Consider the following 26,118-nt stretch of genomic DNA (forward strand, 5'->3'; position numbering starts at 1 on the left):
CCACCCCAACACAGCCGGCACACGGGCTCCAAGGACCGCCTGGGCGTTAAACACACAGTGAGACTCCAGCAGCATCGACAGGGGGCTTTTGTTAAAGTGGACAAAGCAGCTGTCAGGTGGAAAGTTAAGTAAAATTGAAGAGAAGTTTCCACTGTAACCTCTGCACAGAGAGTGGGGACGTGTGCATGCAGCCCCCACGGATGGATGCAGCACCCACATCCCAGCCAGTCTCAGGCACAGCTGGTGTCCTACAACCAGCCCAGTCTGACACTGTCTCCCCAGAGCTGGCGTCAGACCCCAGGCCAAGGGCTCAGTCACGAGACCACCCCCTGACCCTGCACACACTCCAGACGCCAGTCTGAAGTCAGGCCATGACCTGTGCTTCTGACTGACTGGCTATAAACCAGGGGTTCCCACAAGCCCCCCAGGGTTCAATTAATTTGCGAGCATGGCTCACAGAACTCAGGGAAACACTGACCACAAGGTCGCAGTTCATCTTAAAGGCTATGACTCAGGAACAGCCAGCTGGAAGAGACGCATAGCGCGAGGAGCGGGGAGGGGGCTCAAGCCCTCGCCCTCCACAGGGGTCAGGGCTGGGGTCAGGTCCCACCCTCCCTGAGGGAGGCTCGCTCACCTGCAGGTGGACCTGAGGGAGCAGGGGCGGCTGAGGTGCCAGGACGAGTTCCTCGTTTGCTGTGGGAGGAAGAAGTACCTGAGGCGTGTGTTCCTCTTCGAGGACCTCATCCTGTTCAGCAAGACCCAGAGGGCGGCTGGAGGCGGGGCTGTGTACCTGTACACGCAGTCCTTCAAGGTAGTGCCAGCGGTGTGTGTTGTTTTCTGTGGTTCTTCCACTGAATTCGGAGAGCCTTGGGCCTCCAGCGGCTGCGAGGGGACATTTGTCCTTCCCTGCTCCAAGTGCACATCCCAAATGTCTCCTCAACCAGTGGCTTCATTTTGGGCTTGGGTGAAGGCAAACAGAACACGGAGGAGGCATGGCCCCCACCTGTCCCCCTGCTGGGCCCTGGGGGCGAAGTCTCCTGGGAAGGGCCCCACCCCAAAACCTCACCTGCCGAGCTGGTCAGTGGGGTCCTTAGAGGAGGTGCCAGGGAACTTTTCTGGGGAAGGGATGACTGAGGCCCACGAGGGAGCTGTGCGGTCAGGGCAGGAGTGCGATCATCCAGCCTCGAGCCAACCACTCGGTTTCTGGGGGACGGGACCTCCAGCACTGAGGTGTGGGGTCAGACATCAGCCAGGAAGCAGTTGGTTGTCCAAAGGGAAGAGTCTGAGGTCCCCTTGGTGCTTGTGGCTGCAGACGGCGGAGATTGGGATGACAGAGAACATCGGGGACAGCGGCTTGAGGTTTGAGATCTGGTTCCGCAGGCGGCGGAAACCCCAGGACACCTACGTCCTCCAGGCGAGCTCCGCAGAGGTCAAGACCGCCTGGACGGATGTCATAAGGAGGATACTGTGGCAGCAGGCGCTGCGGAACAGAGGTGGGGCAGGGCGGAGGGGAGGGCCTCTCTGCATGCAGAGCTGGGTATGGGTCATGGGCAGTCCCAGGGCCCCTCAGTCAGCTCATTCACCGGGTAGTGCCTGGATCCACCCCTCAGCACACAACACTTCCTCTTAGAACAATGAATAAGACCCCTGCCCCACACGCTAGAGAAGGATCCCACCCAGGCTCCCAGACGCCCTCAGACCTGCTGAGTTGAGTTTCCTGCCCCACCCTGTTGTCAAGGACCCCTGGTCCCCTGGATGCTGCGCTGATGGCCAGCCTGTGGTCTCCCCGCAGGGAAGGCCCCCCACCCCCGTCCTCTCCTCCCTTTGACTTCATCACTGGGGCACCTCTGTCTACCCCCAGGTGCCCGGCTGCTACAAATACCATTGTCATAGCGACCCCTCCAAGCAGGTGCTCCTCGAGGCTTGACCCCAAGGCCTGAGAAACCTTAACACCCTAGCATCCAAACATGACCACCTGGCCCTCAGGGCCTGCCACCCTGGCCAGAGCCTTGACTTGTCACCAGAGATGCCCCACAGCACCCTCAACTGCTGCCTCCTTCAGCACACCAACATGCACAGACATGCATGTGCTCATACAGAAACATACGTACAGACACGCGTGCGTGCCCACACACACACGGCTGCTGTACTCAGGGCACCCAGTGGCTCCTCAGCCCTCTAGGACTCAGTCAGCCCTCGTGAGGAGCAGGACGCCTAGTCCCTCCACCCTGCCATCCCCTCTGCTCCTGTCTCTCCTTCAGCCCCCCAACCACAGTTGCCGTCTTGTTTCTCTCTGCTTGGTTTTCCAAGCATGAACTCACGCTCAGACTCTCACCTCCTCTCAGTATCAGGCACGTGGACACTTGTTAGTTTGTCTTTCACGTGGCCATGCCCTGCCTGGGGGCCTCTGTCCCCCTCCAAGATGTCCCTTCATCTGCAGACAGGGACTGTCCCCTCCCTCCCTGGTTGGACACCCAGTTTCTTGGCTCACCCCCTTGGGCTCCCTGAAAAAGGCTGGGCCGGCACTGCAGCAGGTGCAGTGTCCCAGCAACACCCAGGAGCAGGGCAGGGAGCAGAGCGTCGTCAGGGTGGAAGTAAACCCAAGGAGTCGCATGGAAAACTACCCCACACGCTCCTGTCTCAGAACTCAGGATGCAGGAGATGGTGTCCATGGGGCTCGGCAGCAAGCCGTTCGTGGACATCATGCCCAGCGACGCAGCCATAAGCCACCGGGCCATCGATTGTACCACAAAGGGAGCAGGTTAGCAGCCGTGGCCCTCTCACTGCACCCTGTCTACCCCGTGGCCACCACCTCGGGCTGGATGGGTGGCGGCCAAAGGATGCCCGATGTGACCGCGGGGGAAGAAACCTGGTCGGTCTTCCAGGTGGCCATCTTGTTCTTAAATCTAGGCTGCACCTCCAGAGTAGAGGCCAGACTTATCTTCTGTTCCCATCCAGAGGGACCAACCCCGGCATGCATAGCTGTGCCCTCCTTCAAGAGACCGCACTCCACCATCTCGGACAGCAGCACCTCCTCCTCCAGCAGCCAGTCCTCCTCTGCCCTGGGGTTTCTGCACCTGCAGGCATCTGCCAGCACAAACCGTGCAAGCCTGCTGAGCCCTGCCTACTGCCCTTGGCCACAGGACATCCATGAGGAGGACGAGCCGGAGCAGGGTTCCGGGAGCCCACCTTCCCTGCGTGAGTGCCCTTGTACACTGGAGCAGCTCGGGTCGGGTGCCAGCTCACGTGTTCAATATTTCACCTAATTTTATACACTGCCAAAAGTTTCCAAACAATGTGGAAATTTTCTTTTATTAAAGCAAAAAAAAGGTCTTCCACTTCCACTCCAGACAAGGTAACTGGAAAAGATTTATAACAAACAAGCAAAAAAACAAAAACGGACAGAACAAATGCCCTCCAAAGCCCCAAATGTGCCACTGCTACCCATAAAATCATCTCTGAGGGTGTCCCCCACCTACCCCAAAGGCATCTCTGTGCCCGGAGGTGCTGGTGCTGGGCATGAGACCCGCTGGGGGAGCCCAGGCGAGCTGCTCCATCGCCTGCCCTGAGCGACCACTCTCCTGGGCGCCTCCTTCATGCTCAGGCTGCAGGTGGCTCCATCTGGACTGCAGGAGGCAGCCTCAGGTCAGGCCTGAGTCTGGATGTGGGGTCTCTCCGGCATGGAGCCCATTTGTAAGACAAGGCAAAGGGTCTGTGCTCGGCCTCCTACCCCCAGCACAGCACGTGGGGAAGCCACCCGACAGCCACTTGCAAGGTTGCTGCTGAGCTCAGGCTGGGGCCCCACTGTGAGGAGCGACCCTGTGGGCCTGGACCCTGCAGCCGAGGCTTCATCTGGGGTGACACGGGACAGGCCCCTGGGAACACACCTCCCATCCAGTCCTAGTCCCGCTTTCTATGGAAGCCACGTGGTCCTTCTTGCCTCACTTCTGGCTTTCCTCCCGTGGACTAGCACTTGGTGCCAAGTGTGAGACTTCTGCTGGCGGAGAGCTCGGCCTGAGCACCTCCCTGCCAGCCTTCCCTGGCCTCCTGATTTCCGAAAAGCGGTCAGAACTCTCTTGTCCACGAGCATCAATGTTGTCTGACCTCTAGTGGTGCCGTCCCTCCTGCTCTGACCGGCCGTGAATCTACACTGTCTCATCCTCCCTTCACAAGGCTCAGGGTCCGAGTGCCGGCCAGTTGGTGGGGGGGCACCGTGGGGCTGGAGGACAGTCCTCACTGGGCCCCTCTTTGCAGAGACTGAGAGCTTTGAGCCTTCACACTGCACGTCGGGGGACGGCGGCCCTGGCCTCCACCGGCCCTCTCAGCGCCCCACAGAGCTGTTCTCTGATGAGGATGCTCACCTGGCCCTTCCCAGGAGGGGCTCACAGCTGCAGCGCGACGGGGGCCAGTTCATCACCACGGTGAGTACCCTCCTCCAAGCCCCCACATGAGAGGCCCAGGTGCTTTGGGGGGTCAGTGCCTGCCCAAGTGATGCTGGGGTGCCCGTGACCACACAGACCACCCCTCACGGGCCACCCTGTGTGTGAATCGGCCCCACACTCCAGCGCCCACTGGCTCCATCCCCAATTCCGAGTTACTTAGAGATTTGCAGGCCTTCTGGGCACCTGGATTCCACCCACCACACAGAGGCTGCACTCGTGCTGTCCAGCACATGCTGGTCCCAGGCTCAGCCAGGCCCACTCCAGGCCTTGCTCGAGCCCCCACAGTCCTGGGTGAGGGAGGACTTGCAGCTGGCCAAGGAGGTTTGTGAAGCCAGTCCCAGATGGGCCAGGGTCAGGGGCTCACCTCCAGCCCCGCCCTCTGACAGGATCGCATCCTGGGCAAGTCACAGTATCTCCTGTGCTGATGCTGGTGTGGGGGTGTCAGGAGGGCCTGACATCTGCCCCAGCCTGGTGCAGAGAGCACGGGAGACCCCAGACACCCTGGTTGCGCACAGGGACCTCAGACCCTGAAAGGGAGAGACTGAGGGGACAACCAGACAGGAAAGCACACATCACCTCTTTCAAAGACCTTTCGTCACCTGGGCCCGGCCGCTGGCTCAGTTCTCTGCAAGCGCGTTCCCCAGCCCTGTCGTGGGCAGCACCGGGAGAGAAGGTCCGATTCTGAGTGTGTGCTGAGCCACAGTCCAGAGAACAGTTTCCTCACAGTGACTGGTGACATCCCTGCCCTCTGCCAGAACAAAACCCCTCATGGGCTGCTCCCCAACCCCTGACTCACTTCCCCTGGAGTCTCGCTGCCTAAACACCCTGGAGCCAGCGTAGCTGCAAGAGGCAGCACGGGTGAGTTCTGACAGCTTAGGCATTTCTCCAACAGCAAGGGGTCAGGCCCCTGGCCCCTGGTGTGGTCCACAGAGGCCCAGTGAGGGGGCCAGCAGAGCCCACCTCCACCCACCCCAGCCTCCAGGGGTGGCTCCTTGGGCCCTCAGCACCTCTCCCTCTGAAAATAGGGGTCTCCCTGACACCCATTCACAGCTGCCTGCCCCCCACAGCCCCAGTCCACCTGTCCCCACAGCCCCTCCTCCTCCCACAGCCGGCTGCACTGAGGGCCTTCAGCTGCACACATAGGTCCGGAGCTAATCACAGGTCTACCAGTAACTAAAATAGACTGTTTCCCACAAGCCACATATAAAGTCGTCTAAGTGCTTCTGTTCACACAATCTGCTGCTCGTGACACGTGGACAGACACACACATGTTCTGGGGTCAGAGCAGCAAACACTGAACTGACACCTTTCAGGGCCAGATCCTTTCCCCTTGAAGTCAGATGCCCGGTGATGCTGGCTGGCTGGCTGCTACAGCCCCGCCGCTCACTCCATTGCCCAGACCTGCGAGTGTCAGCCTTGCAGAGAGTGTGTCTGGGTCTGGAGCCCTGTCCCGTCCTTGCCTGGCCCCAGCTGCTTCTTCAAAAGGATGCGTGTCCCCGAGTCTGAGCACACCTCAGGGCAGGAGGTCAGGGGGCCAGGTGGGAGGAGGGGACTTTGGTAACAGTGGTCCTTCTTTTGGCAGCTGTGATGGGTCTGGATGAGAAACAGCACCTCCAGGGAGAACCCCTTGCAGAGCAAAGGAACCTCAACCTGCACATGTGCATGAGGTCACAAGGTCTGGGAATGAGACACTAAAGCTGGGGCTCCTGACCACCCCCTTCTGCCAGTCATGGGGCCCCCGGTCAGCATGCCCCCTGAGGCCTGGGCATCATGTTATGGGCCTCCCCCATCCTGCCTGCACAGATGCCCCAGGATGCCCTGAATACTCGTAAGCAGCGGGAGGCCAGGGCAGGAGCACAGGGACCCCCACATCCAGAGCAGAGGCCCACAGTGGAGGGGGTGCGTCTCAGAGGAGGGGGTGCGTCTCAGAGCAGGGGGCCTCTGGAACCATGTTTCCCCTGCCCTCCAGGCAGCTCAGGCCATGGGCGATGGTCCTCAGGTGCAGCCCCTACGAGGTGTGTCCCAGACGCAGGGGCCGCTTTCCTGAGTGTAATTGGAATCTCGGTCTTGTTTCCTTTTTAACAAGCTGTGTGTGGCTAGTGGCACTAGAGTTAGGCTCCACCTGTGAGTCTGGGATGAGGCCACACCCTGCATCCCAGGTGGACCCCAAGCTGGGGCCGGGGCACAGCAGCTGGACCTGAAGCTCTGACCTAGCCTGTGCTAGGAAGTCCTGTCAGTGTGGGTGGTGCCCCAAGAGGACCCCTCACCACACAGAGGAGAGTCTGGGTAGACACAGCCCTTCAGTGGCTTCCTGCCACAGGTGTACCCCAGATCCCACCCTGGGGCAGTGACGTCGCCCAACGTCAGCCACCCAGCACAGGAGCAGGTGGATGGGCAGGGTCCTCACCTTCAGGATTTGCCGGCTCTGAATTGTTTTCCCTGTCACCAGTCTCGGTGCTGACAGTCCCAGACTTCAGGAACATAAATAAACTGGACATTGTTTTTTCTGCCATGTGGTCATGGTTCTCTTGCTGGGTTCTGTTGTGTTGGGGACGTCACCAGCACGCCTCCCCCAGGGAGCTTGGCCCCTGTGACTTTGAGGGGACAAGGCCCTGGGAGGACCTTCAGCTGGAGTGGGGGAAGCCGCTGCCCACTGTCCTCAGCCTCAGTCCCTCTGATAAAAGAAGGGGGTCCCAGCAGCGTGCAGGCACCTCATGGGGCCATTACTTATCTTCTCTTGAAATCAGGAATCAGGTGTCAGAAGTGCCCTCACATGCCCACTACCATGTCCCTAACTCCAGATGTGGGTCAGAAAGAGGGACTAGGCCCCCAGGGGCCCAAGAAAAGTTTTGTTAGTTCCTCCGACTGTGGGATGGCCCAGGGCTGGGGCAGACCCAGTCCAGGGGAGGGGGAGCAGCCCCCAGGATGGGCCACCCCCACAGTAGACACAGGGAACACTCCCAGGGGCCCAGCCCCCTTTCCCCAGCCAAGCACTGGGCAAGTGTGCTTTCACCAGCTGAGAATCAGTAGGACAGGCTGGCCACCACCAGACACCTCCACAGCCAGAGCCAAACCGGCACCCGGGATGAAAATAGCTGTCAGATGACTAGAGGGCTGGCTCACCACCGTCCAAGCAAGCTGCTCAAAGCAGCTGCAGCTAAAAATAGGCCAGAAAGGGACTGTCTTTGGAGAAGCACAGGGGAGAGCTCTGTCCTGCTTGTGGCCAACACGGGCAGGCACAATGTGGTCGCTACGCTTCATTTCTGCTCAGGCTCTGGTGTCCCACCCCCAGATGGTCCAGCATAGTCTGGGCGGGGTGGCCCACAACATCTACCCATTGCTGTTCAAAGCCAGCTATCTGCTGGAGCAGCCAGAGGTAGTCCGTGCTCTGCTGGAACACTGGCCGCTGGAAGAGTTCCGGCTGGGTGCTCTGCTGGGGCCCAGCACAGAGCACCCCGGGGACCTGCGGGACCGGGCCTGCAGGGCCTGCCTGGAGGCCTGTGTGCGGGGCCTCGCGGACCACGTGCTCCGGGTCAAGGGCCGCAGGCGGCTGCGGCTGGCGGACCTCACTGGCATCCGAGACGTACAGGTGCAGCAGTGCCCCTGCGGGAGGGCGCTGGGCAGGTGGGGCCGCACGGAACTGCTGGCCAGGGTCTGCTGCGAGCTTCAGGCGGAGCACCATGCAGCCTGGAGCCCGGTTGAGGTCCTTGCTGACCTCTTTGTCACCGGGGGTAACTTTGAGATGGTGGTGCAGGCCCTGGGGCCCCCAGGCCATTCCCCACTGCGGGTGCGCTGCATCTCCTTCCGGGCGGACAGCCTGGGCCCCAGCCAGCTGCTGCAGGTGCTGTGTCTGGCTGGGCCTAGCGAGCTGCGCCGGCTTGAGGTGGTGCACAACGTGCGGCTGCACGCCGGCCACGTGCAGCAGCTGCTGGCCCAGGTGGGCTTCCCCCGGCTGGTCTCACTCACCCTGCCCGCCAAGGCCTTCGACGCACCCCCTGCCAGCACTCCAGCCCCAGACGGCAAGGATGCCCTGCTCACCTCCATTGCCAGGGAGCTCAGCCGGATGATGCAGCTCACTGAGCTGAGCGTGGCCTTCTCCACACTGACCGGGAAAATCCAGAACCTGCTCGGGTGAGTCTGGGGTGGCTGGAAGGAGGGCGGCACAGGGGGCGGGTGACCAATGCACCTGCTCAAGCCCCTCAGCCCCAGACAGGGCAACATGGGACCCTCCCTAGAGCCCAGCTTAGGACACCCTGCAAGACTGCAAATCAGACCTGGTTACTTACAAAGCCACAAGCCCCCAGCTTCTTGATTTTTGCCCAGCCCAGAGCAGCAGGAGGGGACAGATAGAGGAGGAGGTGGCCTGGCCGAGGCTGGTGTTGTGTGAAACCTGGGAGCATCAGGACTCAAGGAAGACTGTCTCCAGTTGTAAGAAAAAGGGAAAAGTCCTAATTAGCAAGCAAACAACATAGAAGTAGCTCCATTACCTGTGGTAAACAAATTCACCCAATGCTGGGGCTTATGACAAGACAGGAGCCTGGGGAGGGCAGCTAGGGTCTCCCCTGAAGGCTTGTTGGGGTGGAAAGGTGGGGCCATCTGCTTCCACGCTCAATCACATGGCTGCCGACAGCCTCGGCTCCTCAGCACATGAGCCGCTCCACAGGCCACCGGGAGTCCTCCAGATGGAGGCCAGTCTCCTGTAACCTTCCCTGGAGAGCACCGTGTGGTTGCTTCTGCACATTGTGTGGTGAAGGCCGGTCACCAGGTGAGGGGAGGGCATTACAGGAGGTTTGGAATGTCCAAGGGCTGCAGGGCCACCTTGGCAGCCACCAGCTATGAATATGCTTATAAAAATTTATGGAAAATTAAACTTCCCATTTCTTGAGCCAGTGAGTGTGAAGATGTCTTTTCTGGTTTAGGCTGTCCTTGACTTACAGGAATTTCTCTTTGACTCAGAGGAAACCCGAGGTAGCTGGCCCCAGGTGGCCGGGCCCACGTTTGCCTCCCCTTCCCTGGGGGATACCTGGGCTCTCCCCATCCCTGCTCCTCCACCCCAGCACCCAGTCTCCCACCTTGGGAAAGGTGGCCCTCAAGTCCACACACAAATACAGCTCTGCCACACGGTGACTCCCTGGGACCCTCAGGATGGTCCTGTGTTTGGCTGACCTGGGTCCTCAGCCAGAGGTGCCTGCGCTCTGGGGACATGTGTTCCACCAGCCAGATGACTCTTCACAGGCATGCAGGGCTGTCTTGTTAGCTGGGCCCTGACATCACCCCACATACTCTGACCCTCTGCTCTGCACACCTATGGGCTTCGGTCAGCTGGTTGCTGAGAGCCTGTCCACGGCCCCAGGAAGGTCCAGGCATGGAGTGTGGCAGGCCTAAGTGGCAGGGAGAGCAGTGGGTGGTCTGGATCCCAAGGTGACCTTCGAGCAGAGGCCTGGCACAGTGGGCGGGCAGAGGGCTTGGAGAGGGCATGCTAGGCAGGAACCCCGCGGGTGAAAGGCCTGAGTTGGGGTGAGGCAGGACAGGGGTTGGTCCACAGGGAGAGGACTGGGATCAGGAGCCGGCACGTGAGGGAGGGAGCAGGGAGGGGAGGAAAGGAGGGACAGAAGAGACAGGCCAAGCCCCGGAGGCTCTGAACAGGATGATGTGCGATCAGCTTCATGTTACAAGTGTCACTCTGCTTCCTTGGCCCACACAACAGACTCAGATGAAGGGACAGGCAGACAGAGCAGGACCCCGAAGACCACCCAGGTTTGGTGCGTCCCAGTGAAGACTCTCTGCTGAGATTTATTATAGCAGAAGGACACAGGGCAGAATCCACCAAAGAAAAAGGCTTGTGGAATGGGGTCTGGAGGAGATGGGGCAGGAGTCCAGAGTCTCGTCCCAGTGTGGCCAGTACCCACTGTGATGACATATGGGAGGTTTACATTGGAGACACAGGCCCAGGGGTTTTACCTTGAGTGGTTGGGTGGGCACCCCAGCCTGGCACGCACCAAGATTCCAGACCCCAGAAGGAGAAAGGTGTCAGGCAGGGACCACATTGTGCAAACAGCTCAGGTCAGGGACCCCTCATCAGTTGGGTGAGGGACCCTCCCTAAATCCAAGCTCCCAGATGCAGGTGGGCAGTCAGGCCTGCCCTTTGACCCTTTTCCACACCGGAGGCCCCCCCAAGGGTAGGGAGCAGTGCAGGTGGTGAGAGGGTTCCTTGTGGCTGGATGTGGAAACACTGCCTGCAGCTCAAAGCCTGAGCAGCTGCCTCTGCAGAGCCAGGCCATGGGGCGGGCACTCCGCACACAGAGTACAGGTGCAGGAGGCAGTGGGAACGGCATTCTCAGCAGGCGGGCAGGACAGAGAGCGGGGCCCTATGTCCCCTGGCACTCAGCACTCAGCCAGCTGACCCCGACCCAGGCCCAGCATCCCAGAGGGCAGGTGTGGGTCTGTTCCTGACTTTGAGAACCGCGGGCAGGACAGTGACTCACCCACCCATGCGTTTCCTGATGCCAGCCACCTACACTCCTGGTTCAGAGCGCCAGAGGGGCTTTCAGGTCCCAGGTGATGCTAAGGACGGACCGGATAGCTCCAAGGCGCACTCAGCCCTAAAACCGTGGGCTTTGGCTCTTCATTCAGAGCCAAGCCAGTGTTTCATTTCCTGCCAGTTCACAGCTATCTCACTGCCCCACAATAAGCTTGTGAACACACAACATGCTGACAAAACAGATTTATTACTTTAGTTGCTGAGGACAAAGGCCAGGCCTGTCTTCTTTGGGTAAAGTTAGCTCTTCCTGGACATGACCACACACTGTCTCCATGACCCAGCTCTGCCATCACCCCAAGGCAGCCAACAAGCAGTAGGTCAATGAAAGTTCCTGGCTGTGTTCCAATTACACTTTATTTACGGGCACTGAAACTTGAATTTCATATCACTGTCACATGTCACAAAATATTCTTCCTTTGACTTGTTCAACTATTTAACACGTAAAAACCATTTCAGCTCTCTCACACTGAATGAAGTCAGGGGCTGGTACGTTTGGCGCTCAGGACAGGACTGGCCTAAACAGCCCCAGAGCTCCTGCGGCGGGAGGGGCCCCCTCTCACCGGCGCTGCTTCCCGCCCTGCCCGCAGCCCCCTGAGGACCCCGCTGAGAGTGCTGGACCTGGCCAACTGCTCCCTGAACCATGCGGACATGGCCTTCTTGGCAGACTGCATCCACGCGGCCCACCTGGAGGTGCTGGACCTCAGCGGCCACAGCCTGCTGGACCTGTTCCCCTCGTCCTTCTTCCGGCTGCTGGGCCACGCCGCCCCAACACTGAGGGCCCTCACCCTGGAGGAGTGCAGCATCACAGACCGCCATGTGAGCACGCTGATCCTGGCCCTGAGCCCCTGCCAACGGCTGCGTGAGCTCCGGTTCTTGGGGAACCCACTGTCGGCCCGTGCCCTCAAGCGCCTTTTTGCAGCTCTCTGTGAGCTCCCCAGGCTGCAGTGTGTGGAGTTTCCAGTGCCCAAGGACTGCTACCCCGAGGGCAGCGCCTACCCGCAAGACGAGCTGGCCATGACCAAATTTGACCAGCAGAAATACGACGTGATCGCCGAGGACCTGCGTGCGGTGCTGCTGCGGAACGGCCGGGGCGACATCCAGGTCTCCACGCCCCTCTTCGGAAGTTTCGACCCAGACATTCAAGAAACCAGCAATGAACTTGGAGCTTTCCTGCTGCAAGCTTTCAAAACTGCTCTGGAAAAGTTTTCCAGAGCACTGAAGCAAATGGAGTAGGCCCTGGATGGCCCAAGGCGGGGCTGCTACGTGGCTGGTGCCCTGGGCTCGGCCAGACCACCAGCATCCCAAGCGTCTCTTGTGAAAGCTGCGAGGCGTCCTTTAGGCACTGTCCGAGCAGGATCCTGCCCTCCAGGAGCGGTGGCGGCGACTGTGGGGTGTCCGAGCGCAGTGCAGTCCTGGAGCGGGAAGCTCCGGGGGCGACCACCGCAGCGGTGACAGCAGAGGAGCACCCGACCCCGCGGGCATGGCCAGCCTGGTCCCCATGTGCCTGGACTTCAGTCCGTGTGCGGTGTAGATGAGAGGACACTTCACGGACACAGGATGACAGCAAGCAGCTGAGGCGAGTAAAAGCGAGCTGCAAGGTGGGTCCCTTGAGGCAGTGGCTGGCTCCAGGGGTGCAGGGAGCCCGCAGGGCCGCCCCCAAACTCCAGTCCAGCGAGGATGTGGGCTTTGATCGTTTATGGCTCTGTCCCTGCTCTCTGCCGGTGGGTGGCAGGCCTGGGCTCTGCTGGTGCCAGGCGGAGCCCCCAGCACAGGGCAGCCTCTGACTCGCACTCGAGACTGCGATGTCCCATCAGCTACTGCTCCCACTCCCACCTCCACAGACTCTAGGCCGGGGTGGGTGTGGGGCTCAGACTCCTCTGGGCAGTTGTCTGAGTCCTGGCGCTTGAGGAGTGGTTAATTCCAAAGTCTGGACTTGGTTTCTACCAAGATCTGATTTGTGCAAAGGACTGAGTATTAGAGTAATTAAATACTAATAAAACAGAAGTGTGGCTTGTTCAGATGTGGTTTGCTTTCTTTCTTTTTAAATCTAGTGCATGATAAAACGTCTTGTATTACTGTGTATTTCCCAGACGTTCATGAAGCTGGGCATGTCTCCATATGATTGTTGCCCGTTTGCGGTTTTTTCATGATTTCATTTATTTAAACAAAAACAAAATCAGTTCACCCATTTCTGCCCCATGCGGCCCCCCCAGCTCTGGCAACCACCAGTCTGCTCTCTGTGTCCATAAGCGTGGAGACATGTATCTGTATCTCAGTCCACAAAATACATTCCACATAGAGTGAGATCATACGGTATTTGTCTTTCTTTGACTTACTTCACCTAGCACAATGCCCTCCAGGTTCATGTTGTCACAAATGGCAGAATTTCATTCTTTTTATGGCTGAATAATGTTCCATGGTGTTCCATATACCACACATTTATCCAGTCATCTGTTGATGAACACTTAGGTTGCCCTTGGCTATTGTAAATAATGCTGCAACAAACACAAGGGTGTAGATATCTTTTCAAATAGTGAATTTTTTTTTTTGGGGGGTAAACACTCAGAAGTAGAATTGCTGAATCATATGGTAGTTCTAAGGTTAATTTCTTGAGGAGCCTCTGTACTGTTCTCCATAGTGGCTTCACCAATTTACATTTTCACCAAGAGTGCACAAGGGCTCCCTTTTTCCCACACCCTTTCCAGCACTTGTTATTGCTTGTCGTTTTGATCATGGCCATTCTGACAGGTGTGAAGTGATATCTCATTGTGGTTTTGATTTGCTTTTCTTTGGTGATTAGTGATAATTGAGCATCTTTTCATGTCTCTTCAGATGTTCTGGCCATTTCTTAATTAAACTGTTTACTTTTTTTCCAAATGAGCTGATAAATTATTTATATATTTTGGGCACTAGCCCTTTATCAGGTACATGATTTGCAAATATTTTTTCTCATTCTGTAGTTTGCCCTTTTTTTGTTGATGGTTTTCTTTGCTGTGCAGAAGGTTTTTAGTTTGATATAGTCTCACTTGTTTATTTTTGCTTTTGTGTCTGTTGCTTTAGGTGTTAGATTAAAAAGATCATTTCCAAGACTGATGGCAGGGAGCTTACCAACTATGTTTTATGATTTCAGGTCTTATGGTCAAGTTTGAGTTAATTTTTCATGTGTGTTGGAAGACAGTGGTCCAGTTTCACTCTTGCTTGTGGCTGTTCAGTTTTTCTAGCACTATTTATTGAGGAGACTGCCTTTTCCTCATTGTATATTCTTGCCATAAATTAACTGACTATATATGCATGGGTTTATATCTGAGCTCTTTATTCTGTTCCATTGATCTATGTGTTTTTATGCCAATACCATACTGTTTTAATGACTATTACTTTGTAGTATAGTTTGAAATAAGGGCATGTGATGCCTCCAGCTTTGTTCTTCTTTCTCAAGAGTGCTTTGACCATTTGGGGTCTTTTATGGTTCCACACAAATTTTAGGATTTTTTGTTCTATTTCTGTGAAATATGCCATTGGAATTTTGATAGAGATTGAATTGATTCTGTATATTGCTTTCGGTGGAATGGACATTTTAACAATATTAATTCTTCCAATCCATGAGAATGGAATAGCTTCTTCAGTTTGTTTCATTATCATCTTGTCATTTTCAGCATACAGGTCTTCCACCTTCCTGGTTAAATTTATTCATATTTTTGATGTGATTATAAATGGGATTGTTTTCTTTATTTCTCTTTCTGATAGTGCATTCTTAGTGTATAAAATGCAGCAGATTTTTGTGTATTTATTTTGTATCCTGCAGCTTTACTGAATTTGTTTATTAGTTCTAACAGCTTTTTGATGGTGTCCTTGGGGATTTCTATATATAATATCATGTCATCTGCAAATAGTGACAGTTTTACATCTTCCTTTCCAACTTGGACTCCTTTTATTTCTTTTTCTTGTGTGACTACTGTGGCTAGGGGTTCCAGTGCTGTGTTGAATCAAAGTGGGGAGAGTGGATATCCTTGTTCTATTCCTGATTTTACAGGAAATGTTCTCCAGTTTTCACCACTGGGTATGATGTTAGCCCTGGGCTTGTCTTATATGGCCTTTATTATATTGAGGTACATCCCTCCATACCCACTTTGTTGAAAGTTTTTACCATAAATGGATGTTGAATTTTGTCAAATGCCTTTTGTCAGAGTTGGAAAGGAGAAACAGCTCAAAGGGCAGATTCAATTCTATTTTTGGAAAACCTGCAGAGGGGGTCTCCAGTTAGACTGGAGCCTGTGCTCTGTGTACAGGCTTTGGGAAAGAACTAAGAGTATGAAAATAAAACATTTTATCAAGAGAGAGGCTAGTGTTTGATGTGTGTGTGGCCGAAAGCTCCTCACAACGGAGCTGAGTGCTCAGTGGGGGTCTGAGTCATCGTGTGAGTGGGCTCTGCCCTCTGGTCCAACTCCACGCGGCCCCTCCCCCAGACATGTCCCCCTCCATGTGCTCCTGCGCTGCCCCTCCCCCGGGTGTGTCCCATGCGTTTCTCCCCACAGTGGAGTGAGAGTCATCTCAGGGGTCTGCCTGCTAGGAAGGCAATAACCTTCCTCCTGGGTCTTCAGGAAAGGGCTGATGCCCCTGAGTGGGCAGGAGCAGGGAGGGACGTGGTAACGTCTCACTCCTTGGGCTCCTCAGCTCTGCTTTCTTAGCTGGCCTCTGCGCATCTCCTCAGATGTGTTGTGCTGGTAAAGTCTCATTGGAACCCAATTTCAGCCATATGGACTTTGCTACTGCAAGTTCTTGGAGAGTAGGCATGGGGGAAATTTTTTTTGAAATGATTTGATTCTAACCCTAAAGAGCAGAGTAGCTTCTGCTGATTGTGCCCGTAGAATTTTCTTGACAAGAGACCTGGCCTCTGGGTGGTCAGTGGGTAGAATCCAGCATGTGCATGGCTGAGCCAAGCAGCTGTAGTAGACAAGGGCCCAGAGATGCTGCAGTGGCCTAGGACCTGAAACTTGGGGCAGGAGTGGGCACACAGGTGGAGACTGCTCCTGACAGCCCGCGCCTCACCCTGAGGAATAACCCATTCTTATGAAACCGAAGAGGCTGGGAGGCTCACCTAGAGCAATTCTGAGACACACAGAGCAGCCCAGGCGAGACCCACGCCTCCCACACATCCCAGGGCATGGATGCACTCATTCAGGGGACCTGCTCAGCCCCAGTCCTGAATGTGCCACTTGCAGCCACGATGGGTTTTGCCTGCACCTGCCCAGCCCGAGACTGGTGGCCCTGAGCACGCAGGTGTGATGCTGGCTGTGACGAGGGTGGGGGTTATCTGCCAGGGCCCAGGAGCGCCCCTGTACTTCTTGTGCTGAAGAGGGCAGGGCTCACACACAAGGGCAAACTGAGTGGGACAGAAAATGCACTCAGCAGAGGGCCAAGGATCAAGGAGGTGTGAAAACGCCACAATGAAGCTGGACTGGGGCTCCTCCTGGTGGCCTTGTAGAGGGGGGCTGTCACCTGTTCAAACCCACCTGGTCTTCCGAGGGGCCAGATACTTGAATTGAATGGGAACATTATGGGATCACCATCCTGGGCACATAGGGACTACCAAGATGGGCACCCCTGTCCTGGGCATGTTGGGGCCCTCATCCTGGGCACATGCGGACCACCGTCCTGGGCATGGGGGGACCCCCACCGTTGCCTCCTTCAGCCCCCTGCAGTGGACTCATCACTGCCCTTCCTCCAAGAATCAGAACTGCCTCCTGTTGACCATCCTGGCAAAGAGTGGCACAGATCTGGTGGCTTCCTCTTGTCCTTCCCACCATAACAGTTCTTGCTCCAGACGGTTCTCTTCAATTATATACTTGGAGCTTAGGAGACACCTGCAGACCCAGTGGACTCTGTGCAGTGGCCGTGGCCAAAGACCTGGGGACTTCAGTCTGCAGCCCCCTCGTCAGCTGCCACCCACCAGATCCCAGGAATCCTTCTCTCCACCAGCCGCTGGCAGGCCCCATGGATAAGGGTACTAGGGTCTTGACACCCATCACGGGGTTCGCCTACCTGCCTCCACCAACCCAGGACCCAATTCCATGGTGTCACCTGCGATAGTCAGCCCTGGTCTGCAGGCAGCAGCCACCACTGAGCCACCCCGCAGGAGCTACAGCCCTCATGAGTGGGGCTGGAACTCCCTGTCCTCCCATGGTTAACACCCCCGCCTCCACTGACCATGAGCCCCGAAGGCGCCAGCAGGTCCAGGAGGGAGGTTAAATACAGGGTTGCACATTGACTACCCACAGTGGCACATCCCCCAACCCTAGACCCCCTCCGCCTGGACCCCAAAGCCTGCACTTCCTCCAGGAGCAGAGGCCTGACTTCAACAAGCAGCAGGCGACGAGGGACTGAGCATGGCCTGAGGCAGGCAAGGGCTGACCACCACCGTCCCACTCGGGGCTCTGCATCTAGAGGCATGGCTTTGGCCTAGGAGCCCTCAGGGATGTGGTTCAGGCCCCCTTGCAACCCTACCACCCGGACAAGATCCCTGACTTGCCAGAGGGCCTGCAGGAGGTGAGCTTCCTCCCCCAGGGCTGCCCAAGTTGGTGCCCTGCTTTCTTCTCTCAGCCCCAACTCTCGCTTGCTCGCCACAGTAACGCGCAGCCCACTGTTTCCTGGACTTGGCCACTCGTGGGAGCAGGACAGGTGGCTGCTCTTATTGTGGGATCTGAGCAGAGAAAGCGGGTTTGCAGGGAGAGATTAAACACACACAGAGATCTCAGGCCAAAGGGTCATCACTCCAAGGCCCTTGATGTTTAAGAGCCGTTTCTGGTTCTTCTCTGATGCTTGGCCGACTCTCCATTCTTGCCCTGAGGTTTCATCAGGCAGCCTTAAAACAAGCCCCTTTAACTGGCCAGGCTGGCTTGAACTGATCTCTGTTGCTTGCTGCCAGAGTCCTAATGCAGAGAAACAGAGAGCTATTTCTGTCAAACCGCAGGTGGAAGGCAGAGAAGGGCACTTCTGGCATCGTCCCACATAACCCGCTCAGTTACTCAAAAAGGATCTGGTCTCACGTGGGTCAGAGAGACCTGAGGCCAAGCTGCCTGGGTTCCTTCTGGCTCCAGTACCACAAGTGTGACCGCGCCTCAGTTCCAGGTCCCTCGCCCGCCAAACGGGGTGGTACAGAGCCCTACAGCAGTCTGAGACCGCAGCCCTCTGCTGGCACCTGCACTCCGATAGGAGGGCTCCCTCCACCCATACCCTGCCTACAGCTTGGACTCAGCTCCTGCTTTCTTTGGGGGGTTTGGAATTGGGTCTGTGCCAGGCAGAGGGTGCCGTGCAACCCACCCTCCAAGGAAACCCAGGACACTGTCTGAGGAGCCTCCACGTGGCCATGACCATGGGCAGGACTCAAAGCTGTGCCTGTCCCTCTACCCTTTCTGGCCTTGTACCCTTTCTACATGAGTCTCAGCTGTGCATGCAATCACATGCTGAGTCCTCGTAACTCTCAGCGAGTCACTAAGCCTGGGGAGGTCTCAAGGACTCCACCCCATGGGTAGCAACAGTCCTTCCGCACAGGACTCAGGTCAGGATGACACGGGGGATGTGCCTAAAGCATACAAAAGCCAGTTCATATTAGCTTTGTGGAAAATGGGCCTAAGCTTGCAGTAAAACTTGAGATAACCCCTATAAAAAAACTGCTTTGTAAAGAGTAAGGAATCACACTCATAAAAAGTGGCATTCTTGCTTTTCAATTGCAGGTGTTTTAATTATACATCACGGCTAATAATTTTTTCCTAAAGCTGAAATAGGAGGTTATACTGTTCTGCCTAATAAAATATGGACAGCTTAAAAAGTGCTTCTGAGAATCTGCATCCTTAGCTGCGGAAGGGGATGGAGCAGGAGCCCTGTCTCCCAAGGCCTGCGGTCCTGCTCGGGGGAGGCGGGGCGGAAGAGGTGGCTGTGAGTGCGCAGGCGCAGCCAGGGCGGCACCGGCAGAGGATCAGTCCCAGGGACTGACCCAGCCAGAGGCCCGCCCACCCTCGAGTCACTTCACTCTGGCCTCCTCTTCCAGGATGGCCTTCTCCGCACTCCTGAACTTCTTCAGCTCCACGACCAGTTCCCAGTACTTGAGATACAGCCACATGAGCCTCCCATTCTGGCGCCTGTCGGTGTTCCAGACGTCACCACAGTACGTGTCATGCTTGAATATGTCAACCAGGCCAGCCGCCACCCCCAGGTCCACAGCTACTGGGTCCGTGGATGCTCGGACCAGCCAGCTCTTCTCTAGCTCCAGCCGGCGGCGGCGTGGGAGCAGGAGGCTGCAGTAAATGCCCTGCCTCTCAGTGAGGGCACCTTCCAGCTCCCGCAGCAGGAGCCGGGCCCTCCGCTGCCAGTCCTCCTCCCTGTCCAGGCAGCTCAGGTAGGCCCTCCGCAGGGGCTGTGCATTCTCCCGCAGGACCCGCGCCCGTTCCTGCTCCAGAAGCTTCCTTTCCTCCACCATCCTGCGCCCCTGAGAGATGAGGGCTTCTCGGTAACTAGTCGTCCTATTCTGTTCCTTTTCAAGCTCCAGGGACAACTGGGCCACAGCACGCCGACTCTCTGAGATTGTGGCCTGGTACTTGGCTTCGAGGTCCCGCTGGAAGGCAGCTGTTCTCTGACGACACGCTTCCCTCTCAGCTTCTATTTCTTTCTGGGACTCCCTAGACCAAATCCAACCTGCACAAATGAGTTGGGGGAGGAAAACACACGTAATGAAACATCAGAGCACAAGTTCTATAATCTTTAAAGAAAACATAAAGCTGCTAAGAACAGCATTTCAATAAAATCTTAAGTCCTGAGAGGTACGAGTAAGATAGCATTTCGTATGAAACTACATAATACACAAAGTTCTTAACTTAAAAATCAGATAAGGGCTCCCAAAGACAAGCACGGGACGGCTGCAGAGAATCTGCCTTTCAGCCTCTGAGTTTTTGAGGCTGAGAAAATCTACCACTGCTTTCTTTTGCTCCCAAGCCCATCACCGTTTGTCTGCTCTGGGCACAGAGCTCTCACGTACCACTGGCAAGGTTTAAGAATGAACGTGGGTGAGTATGCTTCAAATACTCTCAGCCAGGTTATTGCAGAACTAAGTTCCAAGTGTGTTCAGCTTTGCCTGCTCATCAGAAGTAAACAGCTGAAGCCCAAGATGTTTGCTTATGTTCCGACAGGGACCACATAAATAAGGAGCTAGGAGTTCAGCCTCAAGACAAGATGAGGCCCCACCATAACCTCACAAACACGGGACAGAAGAGTGCGGAGAGCTGGGGTGGGTAACACCCCGCTTTGCCTCACAAAGTGAGGAGCCACCAGGCACCTGCAGCGTGGAGAAGGCCAAGGTCAGAGAACTGGAGTCTGACGACCACAAAGCCTGGGGCCAGCAGGTGCCTGGCCCTGGGTGTTGTTGCCAACTTGTCCCCATCCCACCAACAATAAGAGGAAGATGGTGTGACGCCTCCACTGGTATAGGATACACTCCTGCCCAGTAATTTCATCAATGTGGGGGCAGCCACGCTGGGTCCTGGCTTTTCACAGTGACAACTCGTCCGGCCAGTACTTGCGAGAAGCAGCAGGGATCTGAGCCCCTTGGAAAACAGCAGGATTGCTCAGCAAACCTTCAAAGGCACCAAGAGGACCACTTAAAGCATCATTTTACACCCAGCCCTCCAAACGCAGCCAGGGGGCTCACACATTTCTCTCCCACTTCCTCTGCCTCCCTGGTGTCCACTCCCCAGTGGAAACTGCTGGAGTGTCCATCAACCGTCGGTTCTCTTTCTGCTCTTGATGGTCCCTCCCCATCAACACCAAGGCGGTGTCCTTGCTGTGCGGCCTGTCCCCTGGTCCCGACGTCACTGTCACCCATGAGGACAGCACTTCCAGGTGCCTCAGAGCCACCTTCATTCTACAACCATGAGACCAAGTGCACCCTTCCTCACTTAAACAGCCTCCAGTCCCTAAAGCTGAGGGGTGGGGCAGGACAGAGCTAGCCCTGCTGTACCAACCCACTCCAAGTCCGATGCCTCAAACATGGAGCCAGCGGAGGCTGATTCATAACATGGCACACACCTGACATCGGAGCACAGAACATAGCTCATCAGGAGGGCCTCCAGAAAGAGGAGGCGACTGGGCAGCTATGGAGACCAAAGTGCAGGATGGAATGGTAGGTGGACACCCTAATTCTGGTCTGGGAGTCCTGCCTCATGACTCTGCAGACACAACTTGGTGGAGCCTCAGTTTCAGAAGGCACATGAAAGAGCTGGGAGTCCTGCTTTTGGGAAAATGGAACACAAGTACTCTCTCCTATTCTTCTTGCTAAGAACAATAAAGCACCCGGACGCTGTACGTAGAACTAACACAAGACGCCCATGGAGGGCGGACAGGAGCAGGCAGGCCGGCGAGGGACCTTGGCACCCAAGGACACCGTGGCAGTGGGTCCCCTGGGGCTTCATTTTGCCTTGTGGTCCCAGATTTGAAGCTGAAATGCCACAGCTAACATTTACTTAATGGTGAAAAGACCGACTGCTTTCCTCCAAGATCAGGAACTATTCAGCAATCCTGGAGGTTCCAGACAATGCAAGAAAGGGTTAGAAAGGAAGACAGAAAACCTGTCTCGCACCTCACAGAAAAATTACTTCCAAATGGATCATGCACTCCATGTAAAACGCAGAGCTAACACTGCAGGGAAGACACAAGAGAGAACCTTCTGGACCCAGGGCCAGGCTAAGAGTCCCCACACTCGGTATATGAAAGCATGAGCCATCAAAGGAAATACTGATAAGCTGGACTTTATCAAAGCGAAAACTTCTGCTTCATGGAAAACTCTGTTAAGAGGCTACAGGCTGGGAGAAGATACCTGAAAACCAGACAGCCAACTAAGTACTAGAAGCTAGAACACAGTAAAAACTGTCCAAACTCAACATGAAAAAACAATCTGATCAGAAAACAGCCAAAAGACAGGAACAGACACTTCAAGAAAGCAGGTAAACCAATGCAAGTAAGTGTGAAAAGATGTCCAGCATCATCAGTCATCAGGGAAATGAGGTCAAAACCACATGGGGTGTCACTGCACGCCCGCAAGAACAGGCAAGGGCAGTGGTGACCACACCAGAAGAGGGGGGAACCCAAGAGACCGGACGAGAGAGCAAAATGGTTCAGCCACTCTGGGGAACATCTGTCACTTTCTCAAAAAACTGAACATTGACTCCCAAGGAGGCTGATGAGCAGGCGGGTTCTGTGATTCAGGGATCTGCAGCCCAACTCCAGCCCTAAGGGCGCTGCTGTTTACAAACTAGCCTGCTAGCTTGCAAAACCCTACCTAACACCCAGAGAGGCTGCCTGTGGCTAGGGCGATGAACTGCTGAGTGACACCACTTACTCAGGTAATAATTAGCTAGTTTTGAGGCTGGGAAAGGCCCAACGGGACTTGTTTTTCCGACTCTCTGGCTTTTATAGCTTGTCTGGTGTGAACAGGACGCCGTGGTTATCAAGCCTTCCCGGGAGCCCTGAAGAATAGACACCAAGCAGGAAAGGGGGAGGCTGACTGCTGCCAAGCCCTCGGCCACAGCAGCGTCCCCAGTAGTGGCGCCTGAGGGGACTCAGGGTAGGGAAGAACAGGACACTGGCCCTGGGCAGCTCAGGTGCACATCGCAGGAGTGATTTCAATGAGCCCAGATGCCTGCGTCTTTCCGTGCGTGGAAGAGTGCTATGTATTTTACACATTGTATTAATGTATTAACACACTGATCGCCACATCACCCAAATCTGGGTGACAGCTGTGCTTCCTCAGGCACACCAGAGCCACAGCGTTAACTCAAGATGCCTGGTTTTCTTTAATTAACAGTAATCTTTAATGTTCCAACCACCTGGTCTTTGTTAACTGTTGAGCAAACTCCTACACATCCTGGCTCCTCCCCTCCCTCTTGGGAGTGGTCCCTCAGAGCATCTGAGAGGCTGCCTCCTCGGGCCTGAAGTCCTCAGAAAGTCTGCCCAATGAAACCACCCTCAACTTTCAGGCTGTGCATTTCTTTTCAGGCGATGATGGTAATCAGCACATTTGAGGTTCCTGCCTGCTTGTCGTTTTGAAATGATACTTTCTGTCCCTCAGAAGGGTTGAAGAATGTTGTACTTTTTCGTCTCGGTTATCTTGCTCAGGGTAATGTGATCAGAGAAAACTTCTAAACTTTGCATTCTTGTATGGATTCTCCAAAAATGTGTTATTACAAGGTTAAGAAATTATATGGAAGACATGAGGGTTTAGTAGCCCCCAGCACAGTCTGAAAGTCACGGCAGACAAATGGAGTGATAAATGCTACTCTTGTCAGCCTCCACTTTCTCGGCTCCAACCTGTGGGAGCCACTCCACGCGTCACGCAACAGAGGGGAGCTCTTGCTGGTCTTCCTCCCAAGTTTTCAGTTTCTCATACTCTTAAGTGCCAACCCAGAACCATGGGAGGTGATACGGGGTAGCAGAATATGCCACCCTCACTATGTCTCTTTGGCATAAGGGTTACTTAAGACTGGTTATTTTCTAAGAAACAGCAGTCATGGGAGAAACTTGGAAAACCAAGCAGGCGTTATCCTTTCGTAAGGAACACTTAAAGTTACAAGGGAGACCTCCATTTGTAAGGGTGTCTCCCTGGCTGAAGCAGGAAGAGGCTGACCAAATCTCTGGAACTCTTACCAAAGGAGAAGGCTGCATAACCACCCCACCCTTGAATACTGCACTCTTCCTGGTCATCTCTGGTAACTAACTCTCCACCCTGAAACCCTCTTTTGTATTCAGTGGGGGATGGTATGCAGGGTGAGGGCTTATGCCCTTCTGGTGAGTTACTCAGTGTTCCTGGGTCTCTCCTACCTGTACATGTTAACAACTTCTGTTTGATTTTCTCCTGTTAGTCTGTCTCATGTCAATTTAATTCTTGCACCAGCCAGAAGAACTCAAAGTGTAGAAAAAAATTTCTTTCTCCCTGACAATAACAAAATATAAAACTAACTCCTGCACATCAGGATATTTATCGGGTGGCAGGGACATAAACTAAGAACTGGAATAATTACGACTGACTGGCGACTGGTAATTTCCCCAGAGTAGACAAAGTCAGTTCAAAGCAGAGAGTTTCTGGCCTGAGCAGAAGTTTCACAGATGAAGCCTCCCGAAGACCAATTTCCTAAACATCACACAGACATCCAAAACAGCTTTTCTTTTCTGCCTGTTTTATTCTTCCTCATAGGTCCTCTTAGGGCAGCTGAAGCAAGAGAGCCCCTTCAGAGCAAAGACGCCTTAAAAGGGTGCAAGCAGTTACTCAACTCACTCCACATGAAATGCCTCCAAATGTCCTGTCTTATTTACCCCTCACAGTGCATGCAGATGACTGGCGGTCAGAGTGGCCAAGGCTCAGAGGGCTAAGTACTTTGCTAAGATACACGTCTGTGATAAAACAAGGCTGTGCACATGCATCTGTGTCAACAAAGACTGCTGTCCAAAACTCCAGTCACAAAAGGGTCAAGCCATCAGCTGCAGCAGCCGCTGACCTATAAGTTCAGCCTGAAAGGCATTTGGGACGAAGGCACTCTGTGTTCTGGATGCATAGGACCCTGCACAGTTAAGACGCACAACTAAGGAAGACTCTCAGTGACCTTCCCTTCAGAGGTAAGCACTAAAATCATTAACTTGCGATACCTGGATTGTTTTGTGACAACTGGTAATCTTTTACCAAGAGGTACGCTTCCCAGCTAAAACATTCACCTGTATCCCAGCTCCTCCCCGGCCTCTTCAGAGCTGTTCCTAAGAACTGTCTGAGAGGCTCCCTCCTGGGCTATACTCCTCAGTAAGACCCTGAATAACACTCAACTTGCAGCTCTCACTTTGGGCATTCCCCCCACCACCCCCAGTCAACAGTTGTCAGGTTCCAAAGCCCAAGATGTTTCGGCTCCACACTTTCAGCCCAGAAAAGTGAAATGTCAGGAAAACCATGACTTACGAAAAGCAGCCAGCCCCAGCATCGGCACCAACAGGGCATAATTCCATCTGCTTCCATCACCACCATCAGCCCTGGAATTAGGCCGGATATTCCAATTTGGAGGGTTATTTAAGTTATTCATGGAGATACACCTTGAAGTAAATAATAACGCACCTTGAAGTAAATAATTAACCATACAAAATGAGTAAAATAACACTGGTCACAATTATGACATCTACATGGCTCAAGAGTCCTTTTTCCCTTCCAAAATTTTTAGATCTAGGTATGTGCTTCACAGCACTGAGTCCTATGGGATTAAAAGGAGAAAAAAAAAACAAGATTTCAGGCAAAAGCCGCTCACAAACCGTAGGGGAGAGAGATGTGTCTCAAATAGCTGAAATACAAATAGAACAAGGTGAATATATGTAAAAGGAACCCAATTCAGCTTTTAAAAACTCTTAATGGGCTTTTCAATAAATACCTGTTAAACACCTAAAGACATAAAATTCTAATTGGCAATAAAGAGACGACCACAAAAAAAGTTTCAGGACTTACTGTTAAGGAGCTTGTAGCGAGCACGGAATAAAAAACTCAGAGGATGAAAAGCACTAAAGCGTGGAACCCCAAGAGGGTAGGTCTGGGAGCAGCTTTCCTTCCCCTCGAACCCCATAAACTACAGGGTCCGGACCCTCCCCCCCGACCCCGCAACCTACGGGGTCCTCCTCCGGAGACGCACAACCCTAGAGCAGCGGAACCCGGCACGCACCGGGCGCCGCGCAGTTAACCCCCGAACGTCGGCCCCGGGGGCGGCCCGTCCAGAACCTGCTCGGCACAGTAACTCCCGCTCCGTCCCGGAGGAAAAAGCGGGCGGAGACCACGTACCAGCGAGCACTGGTTCATTTCAAAAACTCCAATAAACTCAACAAAAACCAAACACCGTGTGGACAGGAGGAGAAACCAGGCGAGTCCGTGAAGACGCCTGACCCCCGACTCGGCCCGGCCCCGCGGGCCCAGACCTCCGGGACACCGACCTACCCCGAGTGGGGAGCTCCGGACCTTGTCCCGGGCGCCGCCGTCTGCGGGTCGTCTCTGCGCAGGCGCGCCGTCGCCCGTTGACCCCGGGCGCGTTGATGTTAAGAACCCGGCGCTGCGATGTGCGCAGGCGCGCCGCT

At 55.0% G+C, this 26,118-nt stretch overlaps 3 protein-coding genes across 13 annotated transcripts in view; 2 read left to right on the forward strand and 1 right to left on the reverse strand.

Moving 5' to 3' along the window:
• Positions 1-6,949, forward strand: part of PLEKHG4B (pleckstrin homology and RhoGEF domain containing G4B) — a 58,525-nt gene extending 51,576 nt beyond the window's left edge. For 4 of the 7 annotated variants that reach the window (XM_074355396.1, XM_074355413.1, XM_074355404.1 and 1 more), the window contains 7 exons: positions 641-811; positions 1,313-1,493; positions 2,645-2,761; positions 2,959-3,198; positions 4,255-4,421; positions 4,829-5,300; positions 6,025-6,949. In XM_074355396.1, coding sequence (XP_074211497.1) covers positions 641-811; positions 1,313-1,493; positions 2,645-2,761; positions 2,959-3,198; positions 4,255-4,421; positions 4,829-4,867 — 915 coding nt within the window. In that variant the 3' untranslated portion in view covers positions 4,868-5,300; positions 6,025-6,949. The other 3 variants (XM_074355401.1, XM_074355409.1, XM_074355406.1) reach the window with 3 other exon arrangements.
• A 131-nt stretch (positions 6,950-7,080) lies between these two features.
• LRRC14B (leucine rich repeat containing 14B) lies at positions 7,081-13,001 on the forward strand. The gene is made up of 2 exons (XM_010970333.3): positions 7,081-8,573; positions 11,571-13,001. The coding sequence occupies exons 1-2, from the start codon at positions 7,684-7,686 to the stop codon at positions 12,214-12,216; spliced, it is 1,536 nt and encodes a 511-aa protein (XP_010968635.2). The 5' UTR covers positions 7,081-7,683; the 3' UTR covers positions 12,217-13,001.
• Positions 13,002-18,688: 5,687 nt separating this feature from the next.
• On the reverse strand, positions 18,689-26,108 carry CCDC127 (coiled-coil domain containing 127). 5 transcript variants are annotated; one of them, XM_010970334.3, is made up of 3 exons: positions 25,982-26,108; positions 24,968-25,098; positions 18,689-19,671 (listed from the first exon to the last, which is right to left on the reverse strand). In XM_010970334.3, the coding sequence occupies exons 2-3, from the start codon at positions 25,086-25,088 to the stop codon at positions 19,001-19,003; spliced, it is 792 nt and encodes a 263-aa protein (XP_010968636.1). In that variant the 5' UTR covers positions 25,089-25,098; positions 25,982-26,108; the 3' UTR covers positions 18,689-19,000. The 5 variants fall into 5 exon arrangements, with proteins under 5 accessions (XP_010968636.1, XP_010968640.1, XP_074211547.1 ...); XM_010970338.3 differs by having other exon boundaries at positions 26,003-26,023; XM_074355446.1 differs by having other exon boundaries at positions 25,978-25,999.
• Positions 26,109-26,118: the final 10 nt, after the last annotated feature.

The sequence above is a fragment of the Camelus bactrianus genome, chromosome 3, assembly GCF_048773025.1.
Source record: "Camelus bactrianus isolate YW-2024 breed Bactrian camel chromosome 3, ASM4877302v1, whole genome shotgun sequence".
In the NCBI taxonomy this organism is placed as follows: Eukaryota; Metazoa; Chordata; class Mammalia; order Artiodactyla; family Camelidae; genus Camelus; species Camelus bactrianus.

What these genes read in the sequence shown, in the direction of transcription:
- LRRC14B (XM_010970333.3), top strand. Translation starts at nt 7,684, where the DNA reads ATGTGGTCGCTACGCTTCATTTCTGCTCAGGCTCTGGTGTCCCACCCC. An exon ending in AAAATCCAGAACCTGCTCGG is followed by an intron (nt 8,574 to 11,570) that starts GTGAGTCTGGGG and finishes CCCTGCCCGCAG; the next exon opens with CCCCCTGAGGACCCCGCTGA.
- CCDC127 (XM_010970334.3), bottom strand. Translation starts at nt 25,088, where the DNA reads ATGAATAACTTAAATAACCCTCCAAATTGGAATATCCGGCCTAATTCC. An exon ending in GCTGGGGCTGGCTGCTTTTC is followed by an intron (nt 19,672 to 24,967) that starts GTAAGTCATGGT and finishes TCATTTGTGCAG; the next exon opens with GTTGGATTTGGTCTAGGGAG.